The 16,035-nt window shown below is 35.8% G+C and overlaps 1 protein-coding gene across 21 annotated transcripts in view; it reads left to right on the top strand.

Moving 5' to 3' along the window:
* The window catches only part of DCDC1 (doublecortin domain containing 1), a 466,050-nt gene that overhangs the window by 218,965 nt on the left and 231,050 nt on the right, over positions 1–16,035 (top strand). For all 21 annotated transcript variants that reach the window (XR_009504676.1, XM_059931315.1, XM_059931310.1 and 18 more), the window contains one exon: positions 7,268–7,438. Coding sequence is in view for 20 of the 21 variants with exons in the window: in XM_059931315.1 (XP_059787298.1) it covers positions 7,268–7,438 (171 nt within the window). In the remaining variant the exon portion in view is untranslated. The remainder of the gene's footprint in view (positions 1–7,267; positions 7,439–16,035) is intronic.

Genomic DNA, 16,035 nt, shown 5'->3' with positions numbered 1-16,035 from the left:
TTCTGAAAACTACTTATGAATACTTTCTCATAAATCTCCTAAATTAGGAAATTATTACATGCAACTGGAATCTAGAAATTATGGACTATGCTAACATAGGAAAAACATTAAAATTTTATTGAACTTTGAACAAATAATAAAATCTTATTTTTATTTTCTGACTTGCTAGGAATAGAACTATCTTTCTGAATTTTAGAAATGCTAGCAATGTTATCTCTTATCAAGGAAAAACTGTAGTTTATAAATGTCAAGCCTAAGTGAGCTAATCATAAGATTCTGTAGGCAATATTGTAAAGAAGAACTATTAAAGCAAGACTTCTTCTCTCCAAAGCTCATGCTGTGAAGTTGACAGCATATTCCATAAATGAAATAATAATACAAAATTGGTGTTAGACAAAAGGGAAAAATGATTTTCATGTAGTTTTCTGGAATGCAAAAGCATTTAATCTTTCTGAGGAAAGATCATGAATTTGCTGATTTCCATGTACTACTGTCAGTAAATAAAATCTGTAAGCAACTTTAAAGAATAAGATAGCATGAATATTTAAAAATTAAACTTTCGTGTAATTCTCTTTTGACATTTTGGCAAAGAAATCTATCCAAGCTTTAGGATTTTAATATTTTCTTATCATGGTAATTGCATCTCCTTTGCTAACTATGTATTTTACAATAGATGAACAAGTACAATGCATCAAATTTTCCTGAGTGAATTCAATTCTCTAAGTTAGAGACTACCTTAATATTTGGGGCTTATATATGTGCAGTATTAAAGATTATATTATAAACATTGATTGGTAATCTCAGTAGGAAATATTTCATAAGAAAAATTCAACTTGAATTTTTCTAAGATATAACAAATAACAATTGTATACTTTTAAATTATAGTTCTGACTCATTCCACTTAATATTAACAAGTTAAAAACTAGGTTGTTAGTTCTAGATTTAAAAAATATTGTCCTCTATCCAACTGAAAAATGTTGTTTATCACAGTTTATTATATTTTCACAGTAAGTTTAAAATGAATCTATCATATATCTTGAAATCATCAACTTTAGGAAATGCAAATAAAAATCTCTAGTTGAATGAGTATAATTAAAATTGTATCTATAATAACTAATTATTATTAGAGAATAAATAGAAATAATCTAAAAGAATGAACAGATTAACTATTTTCTGCATTTTAAATATTGTAATTATTTTGCTTGTTGATATTCTATGCAAAACTATAATTTCAATGGAACTGGAAACTTGAAGTGGCCCAGGAAAATGATCATTATGCTAAAAATATCATTTTTAATGCCACCTTGTTACCAAAGCTGGAAATGAAAATTATTTTTTCTGGAAAATCCAACAGTATTAATGCTTATTTGGTACTTCTTTATTATCATCTTAATGTTTATTTAGTACCTATATACATCACTTTTTCTCCTGCAAAGGGCCTTATTTGGTCACATATTTGCTTGATCAGCTATGACTCCAAATGCCTTTTGTTTGCTTCAAAAGTCAAACACATAGTGAAGGGAGTATTTATTGTGTGTGTGGGTGTGAATGCGTGTGTGTAAGAACCTCTAAATATATTCCATACACTATGAGAAGAATTCTTATATCATTAATTTGAAAGTGATTTATTAATTTTGATGTGTAAGTCAGTGACATCAAGTTTTGTGCCTAATTCATATACAGAGATGTGAAATCATGATGGTAAAGAGAAATGAAAAATGTGGGGATGGGGAGATTACTCCAACATTTAATTTTGCCCACAGTTTTTTTACAAAATACTATATTTCTAGATGTATTTCAAAACCTTAAGTAAACATCATGAAATCTGAGATTTAGATTTAGGTATCTGCTGTCTGTATTTTTATCTTAAAATCTTATTTTATTTCATGTAATTTTTCCACATGAAAACTGGGAATAATAATAACATATGCATCATGAGACTACTTCGATGTGATGGTATATGTTGAACTGTATCAAGCTTTTTAGAAGTGGTCTACTGGAAATCAGTGTGTAATTTTTTTGTCAGTTTAAAAGTGTGTCATTCCAGGTTCTCTGAAAAGTTGACACCAGGATGGAATTTTTTTAAATGTGTATGGATTTTAATAGAAGAAATGCCATAAGAGAAAATGGGGAGAGCTCTAGGTAAGGCTGGGAGACCTGTCAGACTGAAATGCAGGCTTGAACATGAGTGAAGGAGAGAGGAAGGGAAGACTGGGTGGAAGTATCCTAGACTGTTGTGCAGTCTAAGGAGGGTTTGGCAAAGCTGCTGACGTATCCTTGAGTCAAAGTTGTCCGTCAGAGGGGTTTTGTGACTCCCTGGGTTGGAACTGCTTTAGTATCCTTGGCCATTGGTGCCAACCTGGTGATGGGTGTAAGAGCATAATAGCTTGGACCCTTGGTCAATTATGCTCCTGTAGCCAGAAGTCTGTGAAGTGCATTCTTATTGCTTCCTCCAAAAGTATACTTGACATCATCCTTATTGCCATCATCATACCCCTCTTGCCAGATGAGTTATAAAGATATTTTTAAATGTCTTTATTTTCAATCACCCCTTCCCCCATGAGTTGTTGGGGATGTTGGACTCAAATAGGCCTAAAGGCAGCACATAAGTGACCCCTGGCTGGAAGCAATATAGATCTCCTTCCAAAATAATTTCCATCTCAGAAGGGGTCTGGGAATCTATTAAAAAGTTGGGAGTAGTGGAAGTGATTGGAAAACGAGACGGAACACACTTCAGTTTCCCTTGTGGTTACACTGCAGCTCATCCTTAATTTTAAGATTAAGAGATACTTAATTTTGCTCACAGATTCCTATGTCTTTTCTAGCCTTCGTTCGTCAAGTCTGGTTATGTTCACTTCTTAACCTGAAAAACATTGTACCCTTGGGCCTGAACCAAGTAAGGGACTTTAAGGAGTTTAAAATACCCATTTTTATCTCCCTGTCCCCTTTCTGGTTCTTCTTAACTATGCTGTAAATTAGAAAGTGTCTTGGTCTTAAGTTTAAGCACTGACCCGGCTTTGAGACTATCCCAGATGCTGCATGCCAAGATGATGTCCCTAGCATGGAGGCTGCCGCCCTTTGTGCTGATTTCAAGTGACAATTCAGTATAAAGTGCTCTGGAGTCTCCTCACTAACATATATGGACTCCAGGCCACATAGCATTCAGGCTAATAGCTGAACTCATCACTAGAAAAACCAGGAGCTCCTCAAAGAGTCATTCATAATAGTTAAAGTACAGTATTCACAATGTATGGTTCAGACTGTACAACTTTGATAGGTATACATTTTAGAATGATTATAAACAGAATAATATTTTGTGTTTACTCTAAATCATCTTGAGAATTCAACTGAATTCAAGGGTTGCATGAATGACCAAAATGCCCTACATCTTATGCAAAAGCCTATGTATATGTTTATAGACAGGTGTGCATTTGCATTCTTTCAGAAGTTTGGTTTTTTTCCTCATCAGAATACTCTTTTTTTTTTTTTTTTTTGCTACCTTCTGCTCATTTGTCACTCTCCCAAATTCTGTACAAGTGTCACTTCCGTGCTGCATTTCTACAGAGAATGAAGAGTAGAATGTGTAGGCTTTCTGCTGCACAATGAGATGGTGCATTTTTTCAACATATGCATACGTAAGCCTTCTTTTGTGAATGGGACTGATAGGGTCAGATAATGTTTAAAGGGAAAGGCTTTATGTCTCTCAGGCCTCTATGTTTCCACATGGATGCTCCCACACACACATAGATTGAATTATGAACAGACCCATTAATGCTGGGATCACAAAAGGTCAAGTTTTGTCTTCTTTTGCCCCCATTCACATTGCCTTTGTAGAGAGGAAAAAAAAAGGATTTGCAGGAAAAAAAGATTCATGATGAAGAATTTTAAAGAACATTTTCCCCCCTTTTAGCAACATCTGTGATTTGAAAAAAAAAAATCGTATCATGTAAAATAATTCAGGAGTATTGTTTTACCTATCCGATTTTGGTATATGAGTTATTTCATGCATAGCGTTATCTTTCAGGGTAACACGTAAAATGTAGCACTTTGAGAATAAAAGACCTTATGAATTTTTAAAGTAACAAAGTTTGAGGAAAATTGGATGGAAACTTTATCAAAATGTCAGTGGCAGGATTCTTGATATATTTTCTCCTATGTTTAAGATATAAGTTAATCTTTACTAGGGCATCTTATTTGATAGTTTTAAGTTATTAAAAATACAGGCCATGATTGCTATAATTATGCTTCACATACATTAACAGATAATCATGGGGCCAAGGAAGATGGCGAAAATGATAGAGAAATTTTTTGAAGCAACGAAGAATTTATGGGAAATGAAACTTTTAAGGTTTTAACCAATAGCCCTTTAGAGTGCAAATGACATCATCAATTGTATGGTTGATTTCTGATGTCACATGAAATCCCCTATCAGTGAAAGGCTATGGATTGTGACAGTAAAACAAGTCATATAAAGATGCTCTCAAATCAAAGCCTGAAATTCGTCCTTTTTTTTTTTTTGGTGGCTTGCTGTAGCACTAGGTACAGTACATAAAATTAAAGAGAGCAGTATTATTGACTAACAAAATATGTTGTATGATACTTAGTATATTTTAAAGACTACATAAAATTATATCTTCTTGAATCAAATGATGCTGGGTATAGGTTCAGAGAGGATCGGTGCTTTCCGGAAGTAGACTCTTTCTATTTAAGGCCTTTGGATATTAGATTTTAATTTTGTCACATACCTATAAGAGCAGGTTACTTGGTCTGCTTTGGTCTCTAGCTTTGGTATGTAGAATATACTATTATCCATCATCTTTGAGGATAATACTGCTAAAAGGTAGTATGTAAAGATAAGGATGAAAAACATTGACTAATATTGAATCATCCATCATTGCCATATTTTAAGCTTTATGACTTTCTTATAGGGTTAACTGTACTGTGGAAAGCATAGAAATTTGTTCTAGAAAGTAAGAAAAGGTCTTGAATCTTGAATAGCAAGATGAGGAATGCAGTGGGGTTGGGGGGAGCTACTTGAAGGTTCATTATACTACTGGAGGTAGATTAATTAGGTGGAGATGGCAGGATGGATTACAGGGGGAGAGACTAGGGACAGGGAGGCCATTCAGTAGGTATATTGGTAATACCAGTAGCGGGAGGGGATGAGATGAAGGCTTGGCCAGAGTATTACTTATAAGAAAAGAAAGGAAGGAGAGGAAATATATGTGTTTAGAAGAACGGTTGATAAACTGCAGCCCTGGGGCCAAATCTAGCCCATTGCTTGTTTTTCTAAATAAAGTTTTATTGGAACACAGCCTTGTCCATTTGTTTACATATTGTCTGCAGCTGCTTACAAGTACAACTGCAGGGTCGAGTGGTTTTGATGGAGACATTATAACTCACAAAACTGAAAATATTATCTGGCTCTTATGAGAAGAAGTTTGCCAATTCTTTATTTAGAAAAAAGCATTGTTTAAAGAAAGTAGATGATTGATCACATAGGGACAAATAAGAAAGATATGGGACACCAAAGAAAAATAGGAATCATTTAAATTAGCTTTATATGCATATAATGCTTCTAAAGTTTTGGGAAAAGTTAAATATAGTTGAAGTAATATATATATATATATATATACACACACACACACATAATATTATTATTATATATATTTCAAATTAACTAGGTAAAGTAGAAAAGTAAATATTCAAGTCATATGGATAATAGTACAAACTTGCTTTCATTGACTTCCCTGAAATCCTCTGTGGAAGGGATAGAAATCATAGATTTAACATCAGAGTTGGTAGGGGCAAATACCATATTTTCAGCTGAGAGAGATAGAAAGACATTGAGCTGTCATTATTACATGGGAGACTCTTGGAGAAGGAGTTTGCATTTTATCTGTGGACACTGAAGTGAGGTTGAGAATCTATGTAGCAAACAGTTTCAAATTTTTATCTTCTTCATGTGAAATAGGGGTAGGAATAGGAAAGACAGGCCAAGAAAAACAATTAAAACTTGATTTGCAGAAAACTACTCTATTTAAAAATGAAAACACTGTAATAATATACCATGTACATGCGACATTATAGGTTAGCCATTGTGCTGTCCATTCTTTAATCTAATTTAATTCTTAACATGGTAAGGTCAGTATTATTCTTCATTTATGAATGAGGTTTTTTTTATTACCTGTTCAGAGTCTCTCAGTCAGTAAATGAAAGAGCCAGCATTTTAACCCAAGATTTCAAAAATCCGTGCCCTGTTCACAGTCATTCATAATTCTAGATGGGTCTAATTTGATCACTTTAAAGATCATGGATAAAGAGAATTTCTGCTTTTCACCTCTTTTGGTCACTACCATATATCAACCAGTGTTTATGTAAGAATCCAATCTATTAGAGAGAATATAAGTTTATATAACACAGTGAAGGGCCAAAGAATTGTAATGATTTTTAATTTGTAAACTATAAGGATTAAAATATTAACTTACTATTTTTGAGTCTTCAGTATGTCTTACTAATAACCCGTAAGTCAAGTTCATATGTCTCTTAAATATTCTGATTAGAAATCCAGAAATTTAAATATAAAGGGTACATGTTTCTAAGCCTTTGCTGTTTCTGGAAAAATTCTATGCATTATTCAGAAATTTGTATATATTCAAAATATTGTCTAGAATAGACCATTGTCTTTGAAATATGGATATTTTGAAAAATTGTATTTATGAAATTTGGAAAATTATATTTTAAAGTATTTGGGAGGAAGAAAACAGACTGATTCACTTAAAAGGCCAAAAAATGTTAATGAATTTAATATACATATTAAAAATTTTAAAAGTAACATACAGATGGTAAAATAAAATATTCTTAAAAGGAAGGTACATGTAATAGCATTAAATATTGTCGTTGGCGCATGTATTGGATTACTTAAAGTCTTAGAGAGGTCTTATTCTGTTAAGCAGTTTAAAAGTCCTTGGCAAACTTGTCAATGTATATAGTTCTTTTTGTACCTAGAGACAATTTTTATTCAGCAATTGTAAATAGGTACCTATTCCATATTACTGAAGTACAAAGTTAGAAATTTTCCCATAAATAAAATTTGTTGATGAAGGAATGTATATATTGTCTATTTGCTTTACTTGAACATAGATCTATACTCAAATTCTTATATTGAAGTCATCTTCCCCACATCAAACTAAGTACTCAAAAATCTAATAGGTGTGACATCAACAATTACTTCTTGCTAACAACTCTTGTAATTTAACCCCTCCAGGTGAACAGGCTGATTGATGAATTGCAGACAGCTATCAAAAGCAACAGAGGTCATCTCTCTAAACTTGGCCCCCAATTACAGGCTGAGCAGGAGCAATTCTCCTCTTATGTCTACGAACACATTAAAAGCCTTCCAGCAAACACTCTTATCCCACGAGGCCTGCAGCTCAAGGTGGGTGTCATTCTGTGACTCTCAGTGGGTTCAGCCAGAGACAAAGCACTCTGCTCCATTTGAAGACCCTTGTAATAATGCCACTCAGCTTGGATTTCTTTTTGTGTTGTCTTCCTCAAACTGGAGTTTGGATTACAAGTGCTAATATTACCATTCAGGGAATATGTTCTAAAAGAAAATATCTAGAAGTCTTTGAAATATGGGTTTATAAACTTTAGTTTTCAACCCAGAAAAGTAATTTTAATGAAGAAATTTAATCATGAACATTTACATGCTTTTCTAAGAAACATATATTTTTCACAGGAGTCACTGTGTATTTCAGTTTTTAAAAATAACTTACTTGGAGAAATGGACAAGCTTTAATAATTGGCAGACAGTGGCAATAGGAATTAGAGGTGAAAGGCCAGGTGACTGATTGATGTTCTAACTACATTTCCAAGGAAAAGGATCTGTATTGGATAAGTGTGACACATGTCTGAGTTCACTTGGTAAAATCAATACGTAAGAATATACTGGGAAAAAAAGGTGAATTGGTTATTTGTTAGGACAAGATGGCTAAATGTCCTAAACTACCCTTTGCTATTGCATCATTGGAAGAGAAAAAAAATAATTCATACTCAGCTAAAGTGGTTTAGGTACTGAAAGCTTAGGGAGTTTAAATACTTTTGTTTAAGTCTGTCATTAAGATTGTTCTATGATCTCATATCTCATGTTTCAAGAGACTATAATTAGTAAAATTGAATTACTCAAAGTATGGCTCTTTTCCATCTAAAGAACCATAACTACAGTTCTTCATTTCCTTTTGATTATGTTCATATTTGAATGTGATAACATTCGAAGTAATTGTATTTTGATCAGCCTTTATCTCTACAATTCCCCTTAATATTCAGTCTTATTCTGCAAATAACATTATAAACATTATATTTTCTGTCTATAACTTATTTCTTTAATGGCATTCCTTGTTTACATTTTGAATGAGAATGTTAGCATGTAAAAATTGACCTTTGGGGAAGTGTAATTCCAAGGTAAACATGATAATATATTTCTCATAGTCTATGCTAGTCAGCTAAAGGCTTAGGAAGTGATGTCCAAGACATCAAGGTCAAGTGTTCCTGTAGTCCAGTAGCATTGTTCTTTTCCAGATTTCTGACTTGGTTACAGATCCAGTCTGCCATTTTGCACCTAAATGTAAGACCTGAAACCATAAAACTCCTAGAAGTGTGCTTCTTGTATGCTGCCTTGACATTAGTCTTAGCAGTATATTTTTTTGGAGATCTTCAGGCAAGGGCACCAAAAGCAAAAATAAACAAATGGGGCTATCCCAAACAAAAAAGCTTTTGCACATCGAAGGAAACCATCAACAAAATGAAAAAACATACTGAATGGGAGAAGATGTTTGCAAATGATATGTCTAAGAAGGGGTTCATATCCAAAATATATAAAGAAATCACACATCAAAAAACCCCCAAACAATTCAATTAAAAAATGGGCAGAGGGGCTTCCCTGGTGGCGCAGTGGTTGAGAATCTGCCTGCCAATGCAGGGGACACGGGTTCGAGCCCTGGTCTGGGAAGATCCCACATGCCGCGGAGCAACTAGGCCCGTGAGCCACAACTGCTGAGCCTGCGCGTCTGGAGCCTGTGCTCCGCAACAAGAGAGGCCGCGATAGTGAGAGGCCCGCGCACCGCGATGAAGAGTGGTCCCCACTTGCCGCAACTAGAGAAAGCCCTCGCACAGAAACGAAGACCCGACACAGCCATAAATAAATAAAAATAAATAAATAAATATTTAAAAAAAAAAAAAAAAAAAAAAAAAAATGGGCAGAGGACCTGAATAGGTGTTTTTCCAAGGAAGACATACAGATAGTCAACAGACACATGAAAAGATGCTCAGCATCACTAGCCATCAGGGAAATGCAAATCAAAACTACAATGAGATATCACCTCACACTTGTCATAATGGCTATTATCAAAAATATAACAAAAAACAAGTGTTGGTGAGGATGTGGAGAAAAGGGAACCCTCGGACACTGTTGTTGGGAATGTAAATTGGTGCAGCCATTATGGAAAACAGTATGGAGGTTCCTCAAAAAATTAAAAATAGAACTACCATACAATTCAGCACTTCCACTTCTGGGCATTCATCTGAAGAAAACGGAAACAGTTATTTGAAAAGATATATGCACCCCTATGTTCATTGCAGCATTATTTAGCCAAGATATGGAAGCAGCCTAAGTATCCATTGATAGGCAAATGGATATATATATACACAATGGAATGTTAGCCATAAAAAGAATGAAATCTTGCCATTTGCAACAACATGGATGGACCTACAGGGTATTTTGCTAAATGAAATAAGTCACAGAGAAAGACAAATGCTATATGATTTCCCTTATATGTGGAATCTATAAAACAAAACAAACAAACAAAACAGAAACAGATTCATAGGTACAGAGAACAAACTGGTGGTTACCAAAGGGGAGGGAGTTGTGGGGGGTTGGGCGAAATAGGTGAAAGGGATTAAGAGGTACAAACTTCCAGTTATAAAATAAATAAGCTACAGGGATGTAATGTATAGCACAGGGAATATAGTCAATTACATTGCAGTCACTTTGTATGATGACAGATGGTCACTAGACTTATCATGGTGATCAATTCATAATGTATACAAATGTCAAATCACCATGTTGTACACCTGAAACTAATGTTGTATGTCAACTATAATTCAATAAAAAAATAGAAAGGAAAAAAAAAACAAACAAAAACAAAGATTCCTGCAAACAATACTTCTTTCATTTCGGAGCCCCACATTTGCCTTTCCCTGTCAGCACTTGGCCAGGCCTGGGGTCAAGGGAACTTTCGTTTTATTTCTCCCCTCTTTTGAGCTTCCTCTTTCCCCATCTGCTCTATGATATAAATCCTGTGTTTACATAAAAACTCTCTGGTTACCTGCAACACAAACCCTCTCAAACCATTTCAAATAAAAAGAGGGTTTGTTGAAAACATAAAGGAATCTCACAGAAATGAAAACCAGGAAGTATAGCCGATTCTCACAAGAAAGTCACTTCTTTTCCGTATCTCTTTCTCCTGAAGCCCCATAGTCTCTCCGCTCCTCATCTTTCTGAGCTTTTTCATTTCTCATTTCTTTCTGCAGGCTGGCTTTCTGTTTTTACTCCTTTGTACGTACATGGAGGGAAATTATGGCCCCTAGCTCTCCCTAACTTTTAGGTTTAAATGGTCATCATCATCTGACTAGAGTCTTTGTGTCTCCTAGTTCAAATCATTTAAAGAGAGAATCTGTTTGGGTCAGTCCAGCCTTACCTAAGTCCCTGACATTAATTCAACTACCCATAGCCACTGAGTGGGCAAAGGCAGGGTCGTGTACAACACAGGGCACATAGGACTTTCCAGTAATTAGTCTAGAAAGGCAAGTTGGTCTTGGATGGCCAAAGTGACTGACATGTTTTTCATATAAAATTAAATGGAACGTTATAAATAAATTATTGTGTATTATTCATGGTAATGCATTTTCTCCTTTCCCTCCAACCCCCATATTTTTGGGAGTAGATGTTTGGACTGCTGGAAAAGAAATAAAGATCTGTAGTTTTCTAAACGAGTTCTTACATCTGAAATAGCTAGGTAGTAGAGACAAAACTGGATTAGCAAAGTATACCCTAAGTATTCAGAATTGCAGATCTCTTAGAATTGAGGAGTATTTCCATACTCTCTAGATGAGGAGAACTTGCTAATTCCAACTGGAGAGATATTGAGCATAGGTCACAGCAGCATACCATCCTCTGTTAATTCCAGAATCAGTTCATATCAGTAGCCTGGGCAAACTCTGTTTCCATGGAGTGTGAATGAACTGCCCTTTTTTGGAACACTATCTCTAGCCCAGTTACCTCTGAGTCACTGTGGGCAAGGGCCGTGACTTTTGTAGTTACGAACAACTTTATCCCACCTTGTAGCATGTGCTATGCAGAGTGTTAGATGATATATCAATCAATCAATCAATCAATCCATTTTCCATTTATAACTGAAAGGCATGGCTCCAGTAAAACTTATTTTTCCCCTTTTCTATTCATTTTGATAAAACAGTGAATTGGAATGATTATCTTTCGACTTTTCTCTATTTGATGATTTGTATCACCGTTGAATACATATGTGAGCCCAGGACTCAGCTTCAAGAACCAAACATAATATATTGTAGTCATCATCATCTTCTAGAGCTTCTAGGTGTTCAACTAGGGGCTGTAGGCAGGGTGTGATTCAAAAATCCCCTGGGGTGCTTTTTCATATTATGTGTGTTTGCCTTCACTTCTTCACTGAGCTTCTCATCCTCATCATATCTTTCGTTGAAATTTTATCTATTTTTAAAAAATTATTTTCCCTTTTATTTATGTATTTATTTGGCTGTATCGGGTCTTAGTTGCTGCACGTGGGATCTTCGTTGAGGCATGCAGGATCTTTCTTTGCGGCGCGCGGGTTCTTTGTTGCGGTGCGTGGGCTTCTATCTAGTTGTGGCATGTGGATTTTCTCTCTCTAGTTGTGGCCCGTGGGCTCCAGGGCGCGCGGGCTCTGTAGCTGTGGCACACGGGCTGTCTTGTTGAGGTACGCGAACTCAGTAGTTGTGGCACGCAGGCTTAGTTGCCCTGCGGCATGTGGGATCTTAGTTCCCTAACCAGGGATCGAACCCGTGTTCCCTGCATTGGAAGGTGGATTCTTTACCACTGGACCACCAGGGAAGTCCCTCATTGATAATTTTAAAATAGCAGCTTTTGGTTAGGTCTTAATATTAGAAGATCACCTCTTAAAAGGACACGCTCTGTGTTCCATACGGCCTCAGTTCCATTTTTGCATAATACAGTACCCAGTTTAAATAGACACATAAGACAAAAGACCGAGAATAGTTTTTCAATGTCCATCCTGCCATGGGAAAGTTCCTTGTTTAAAAAAAATAAAAATTGAAACCACAACATAACAACATTAGAAGAATTTTAGGAAAAAGTTATATCACCCGTAATCACATTATTCCTTATATAACCATTCTCACTCTTGCATATAATTTCCATATGCACTCATATGTAGTCACAACCACAGCGTACACTTTTTTGTATTTTGGTACATTCTCTTCCCATCACATCATAGCACCTTTTAGGTTGATGAGATTTCTTATTGTTTTTACCCTTAGTGGTCACACTCAATGTGTGGCATAATTTACGAAGCCCTTCAGGTAACAAGCTTTTGGACCAATTTCTTACTATTCCAAACCTTCTCTTACCCCATATCCCCTGTCACTGCCATCACCCTCAGCCTTATGAGAACATCTGCTACAGCCATGGCTCAGTGACTTCTGCCTTCCCAGTCCTGTTCTTTCCCTGCAACTCCTCCTCCTCTTCATCCCCATGGAGATGCTGTCAGAAATGTTGGCGTTTCCCTGGGAGAGCAGGAAAGAAAGGATTGATAGGAAAGGGTATTAGCAAATCTGTAGGGGATGGTGGGTGGAAAAACTAGTAGGAAGGTGGGTGATCTGATGGGGAATTGATGAGCAAGAGTGTGGGATGTGTGAGTCGGTGGGAGAAAGCACGGGGGAATGAGCGGAAGATGGGTACAGGGAAGTCCTTTTACCGGAATTAGTAGTGCTTTTCACACACAATTGGTCAATGATGCTTTGTGGGTTATCTTCCATTTGCTGCCAGTAGAGGCAGATCCAGTTTCTTTGGGACCTAGAGCTTGTAAAATCTGGGGGAGAGGAGCCTCTTTAAAATTAGGCCTGAAAGTGACTATTTATTTAGAATGAGAAAATAAATCACAACAAATTAATGGAGACTTGGAGATTCAGATTCTTTCTTCTGCGATGTTTTAAGGCAGCTTATCAGACATTCTTACATAAAAATACTCTGATTACTACCTGGCTTCCCGTCCCCACCTATTGATGCTTTATAGCTTCCAGCACTCTCAACTTTTAGCACTCACTCTCAGGAGCTAGAGCAAGTTAAGGGTCCTGAAGCTTAATCTTCACTAACTTTACATGAATCCACTCTGGCTGTGAGCAAGGGAAATATGGTGGAATTTAGTAAGCTGGATAAAAACAAGATTCAGAGAGCCGTGATTTGGAGATTTTTTTAGCATTTCTTTTTTATATTGCTTGGTTATAGTGTTCTCTCCTAGCATATAGAAATTTAAGTTTTTAAAAAGGGCTAATTCAGAGATTTACTTTTAAAGAATGTCTTTGTCCAGCATCTAGTTCATCCTCTAGGTAGTATGTATCTAACAATTTTTATTCTTCCAATTACAGAATAAAAGAAAAATTTAAGTGAATAGTCCAATAAGCCCATACATTATTAAAGACATATGTCTACAAGGCATTGTGCTTGGTACAGTGGGAAGAGGCAGAGAAGCCTGCAACACCTTCTTGGCCCAAGTCTGTGATTATTTAATCTGAACAATATGACACCTCCTTTTGAAGACAATAAAACTAATGTGTAGGTCTTCTCAACTTTTTACTACAATTTCATTTTAGTTTACAGGCTTGCTTATGTTTAGAAAATGGGCTAATTTCGTTGATAACAGAAAAGATGCTAATTTTCATCTGTAATACCTCCCTGGCCTTTCCTATACTTTGGAGACTTGAATTTGCTCTACCAAAGGCACAACGACACCATGAAACCATTTGAGATTTGTATTCCATTTTGTGATCATTTTTAAAAAGTTCTAAAGTTTTCTAACCATATATACCCATACTTAAAGTTTTCTAACCATATATAAAATTTAATAGGAAGTTTATTTAAATATTTAGGAGTCTATGGAACAATTAAATGGATAAAAGGAGACAACTGAGGTCAAGTGGCGAGATTTTTTTGGGGGGGGGGTATGGTGTCATCACTGTTCTGCATGCGTATTATGTTCTTATTTCCATTGTACATTCCTTGGTCCTTGTCTTTCTGTTTAACCACTTTTCCCATATATGTATTTACCATCTCTGAGCTGCTCTGTTATTTCACCTACATTATTTGAGTAAACAGTGGGACAACAAATTTAGGATATGCTCTAAGTACAAGTAGTAAAACATACCAACTTAAAACTTCATTTTCAAAGGAATTGTTTCTAGAGTAGTAAAACTGGAATAGTCAATGTTATTGTTGTGACTTCAAGAACATATATTAAATGTTGGACAAAATGCGATGGAGATAATCAGTTTTCATATATAGATTTCACCAAGGCAAATGTTGGACTGTCCATTTTAAAGGCGAGTAAACTTTAGATCCCATGAATGCCTGCTAACATCTCATGAGATAGCTGTTAGCAGTAGGCACTGAAGTATCTCACCTGCCCTTCTTTCCAGTGCTCTTTTCCATCTTGCCTTCTTTTCTTTCCTTTCTTTTTTCATTTTTTTGGTGGCCTGTTGGGGGTGGGGGAATGCCAGTGTATTCACCCCACCCTATTTCCTGACAGGCATCTGCAGCCAGGTTTAAATCTCTATGTGCAGGAAGATACAATATTCCCTTCCTAGACTCAATGAAGAGAAAAACTGAAAAACTGTGTCTGTATCAAAATCAAGGAAGAGCAATTGGTTGGGCGGGGCATAATCTCCCATGCAGAGCCGTTGTAATGAGACAGGCTTTTCCTGTGCAGTCCTGACAGTCTTGAAGGTGCCCAGGGAATTGCCAGGTGGGCAGTCAGCGGGGAAAGTCCACAGGCCAGAGCTGGATTACTGTCCTAGCAGTTATGCAGACTAAATGCAATCACTGAACCTTACTGCTGCAGGCACACTCTCTCTCTCAGGGAGACTGTCCTCCTCCATAGCAGTTAATTTGTCTTTACCTCTCAATTAGCTTTTTCACAGAGTGTTTGAGATGTTCAAGTCACTGAGATTCTCCTCTTGCATATGCTCCTGTCCCCTGGATTACCCACTGACATCTATGTTAGCTCGAGTCACCATGAATATTATCAAGCATTAACTCATCATTTGAACATAGAAATGAATGAATATTGAATATTATCATGAATATTATCAAGCATTAGCTCATCATTTGAACATAGAAATGAATGAATATTGAATATTATCATGAATATTATCAAGCATTAGCTCATCATTTGAACATAGAAGGGAATGCAGATTTTCTAGTAAGTGCAAATGAAGTGATGCATCTATTCCTACCTCAGATTCTACCTACAGTGTTGATAATGTTTTATGATAAAAAATGGATTTTTTAAAAAATAAAAATGTATTGCTCTAGGCAATAAACTTTTGCATAGGTTTTAGTTACTCAGAGTATCTATTCATATTAGGGGAAAAAATTACCTTTCCAGGCATATTTGATACATAAAAAAGAAACCGAATAGCATTAAAAACATATACTCTATTGAAAGATGAGAATATGATCTCTGAGGCTGAGAATTGGGGAAGTCTGATGATTTGGCTCATCTTTAATCGTATAGTATTCTTTTCCCTAGTAAAATAGAATTGGGGGGCTGTGGCTATGCTTTTCTCATCAAAAAAGCCCTTACATTCCTTGAGAAGAAATATATTGAGCCCAGGAACTTTTAAAAACCTTTATTTACCAAAATCTGGTATATAATACATCATATAATGCTC

This window comes from Balaenoptera ricei, chromosome 8, assembly GCF_028023285.1.
Source record: "Balaenoptera ricei isolate mBalRic1 chromosome 8, mBalRic1.hap2, whole genome shotgun sequence".
Taxonomy (NCBI): domain Eukaryota; kingdom Metazoa; phylum Chordata; class Mammalia; order Artiodactyla; family Balaenopteridae; genus Balaenoptera; species Balaenoptera ricei.
This window is presented reverse-complemented; position numbering and strand designations above follow the sequence as displayed.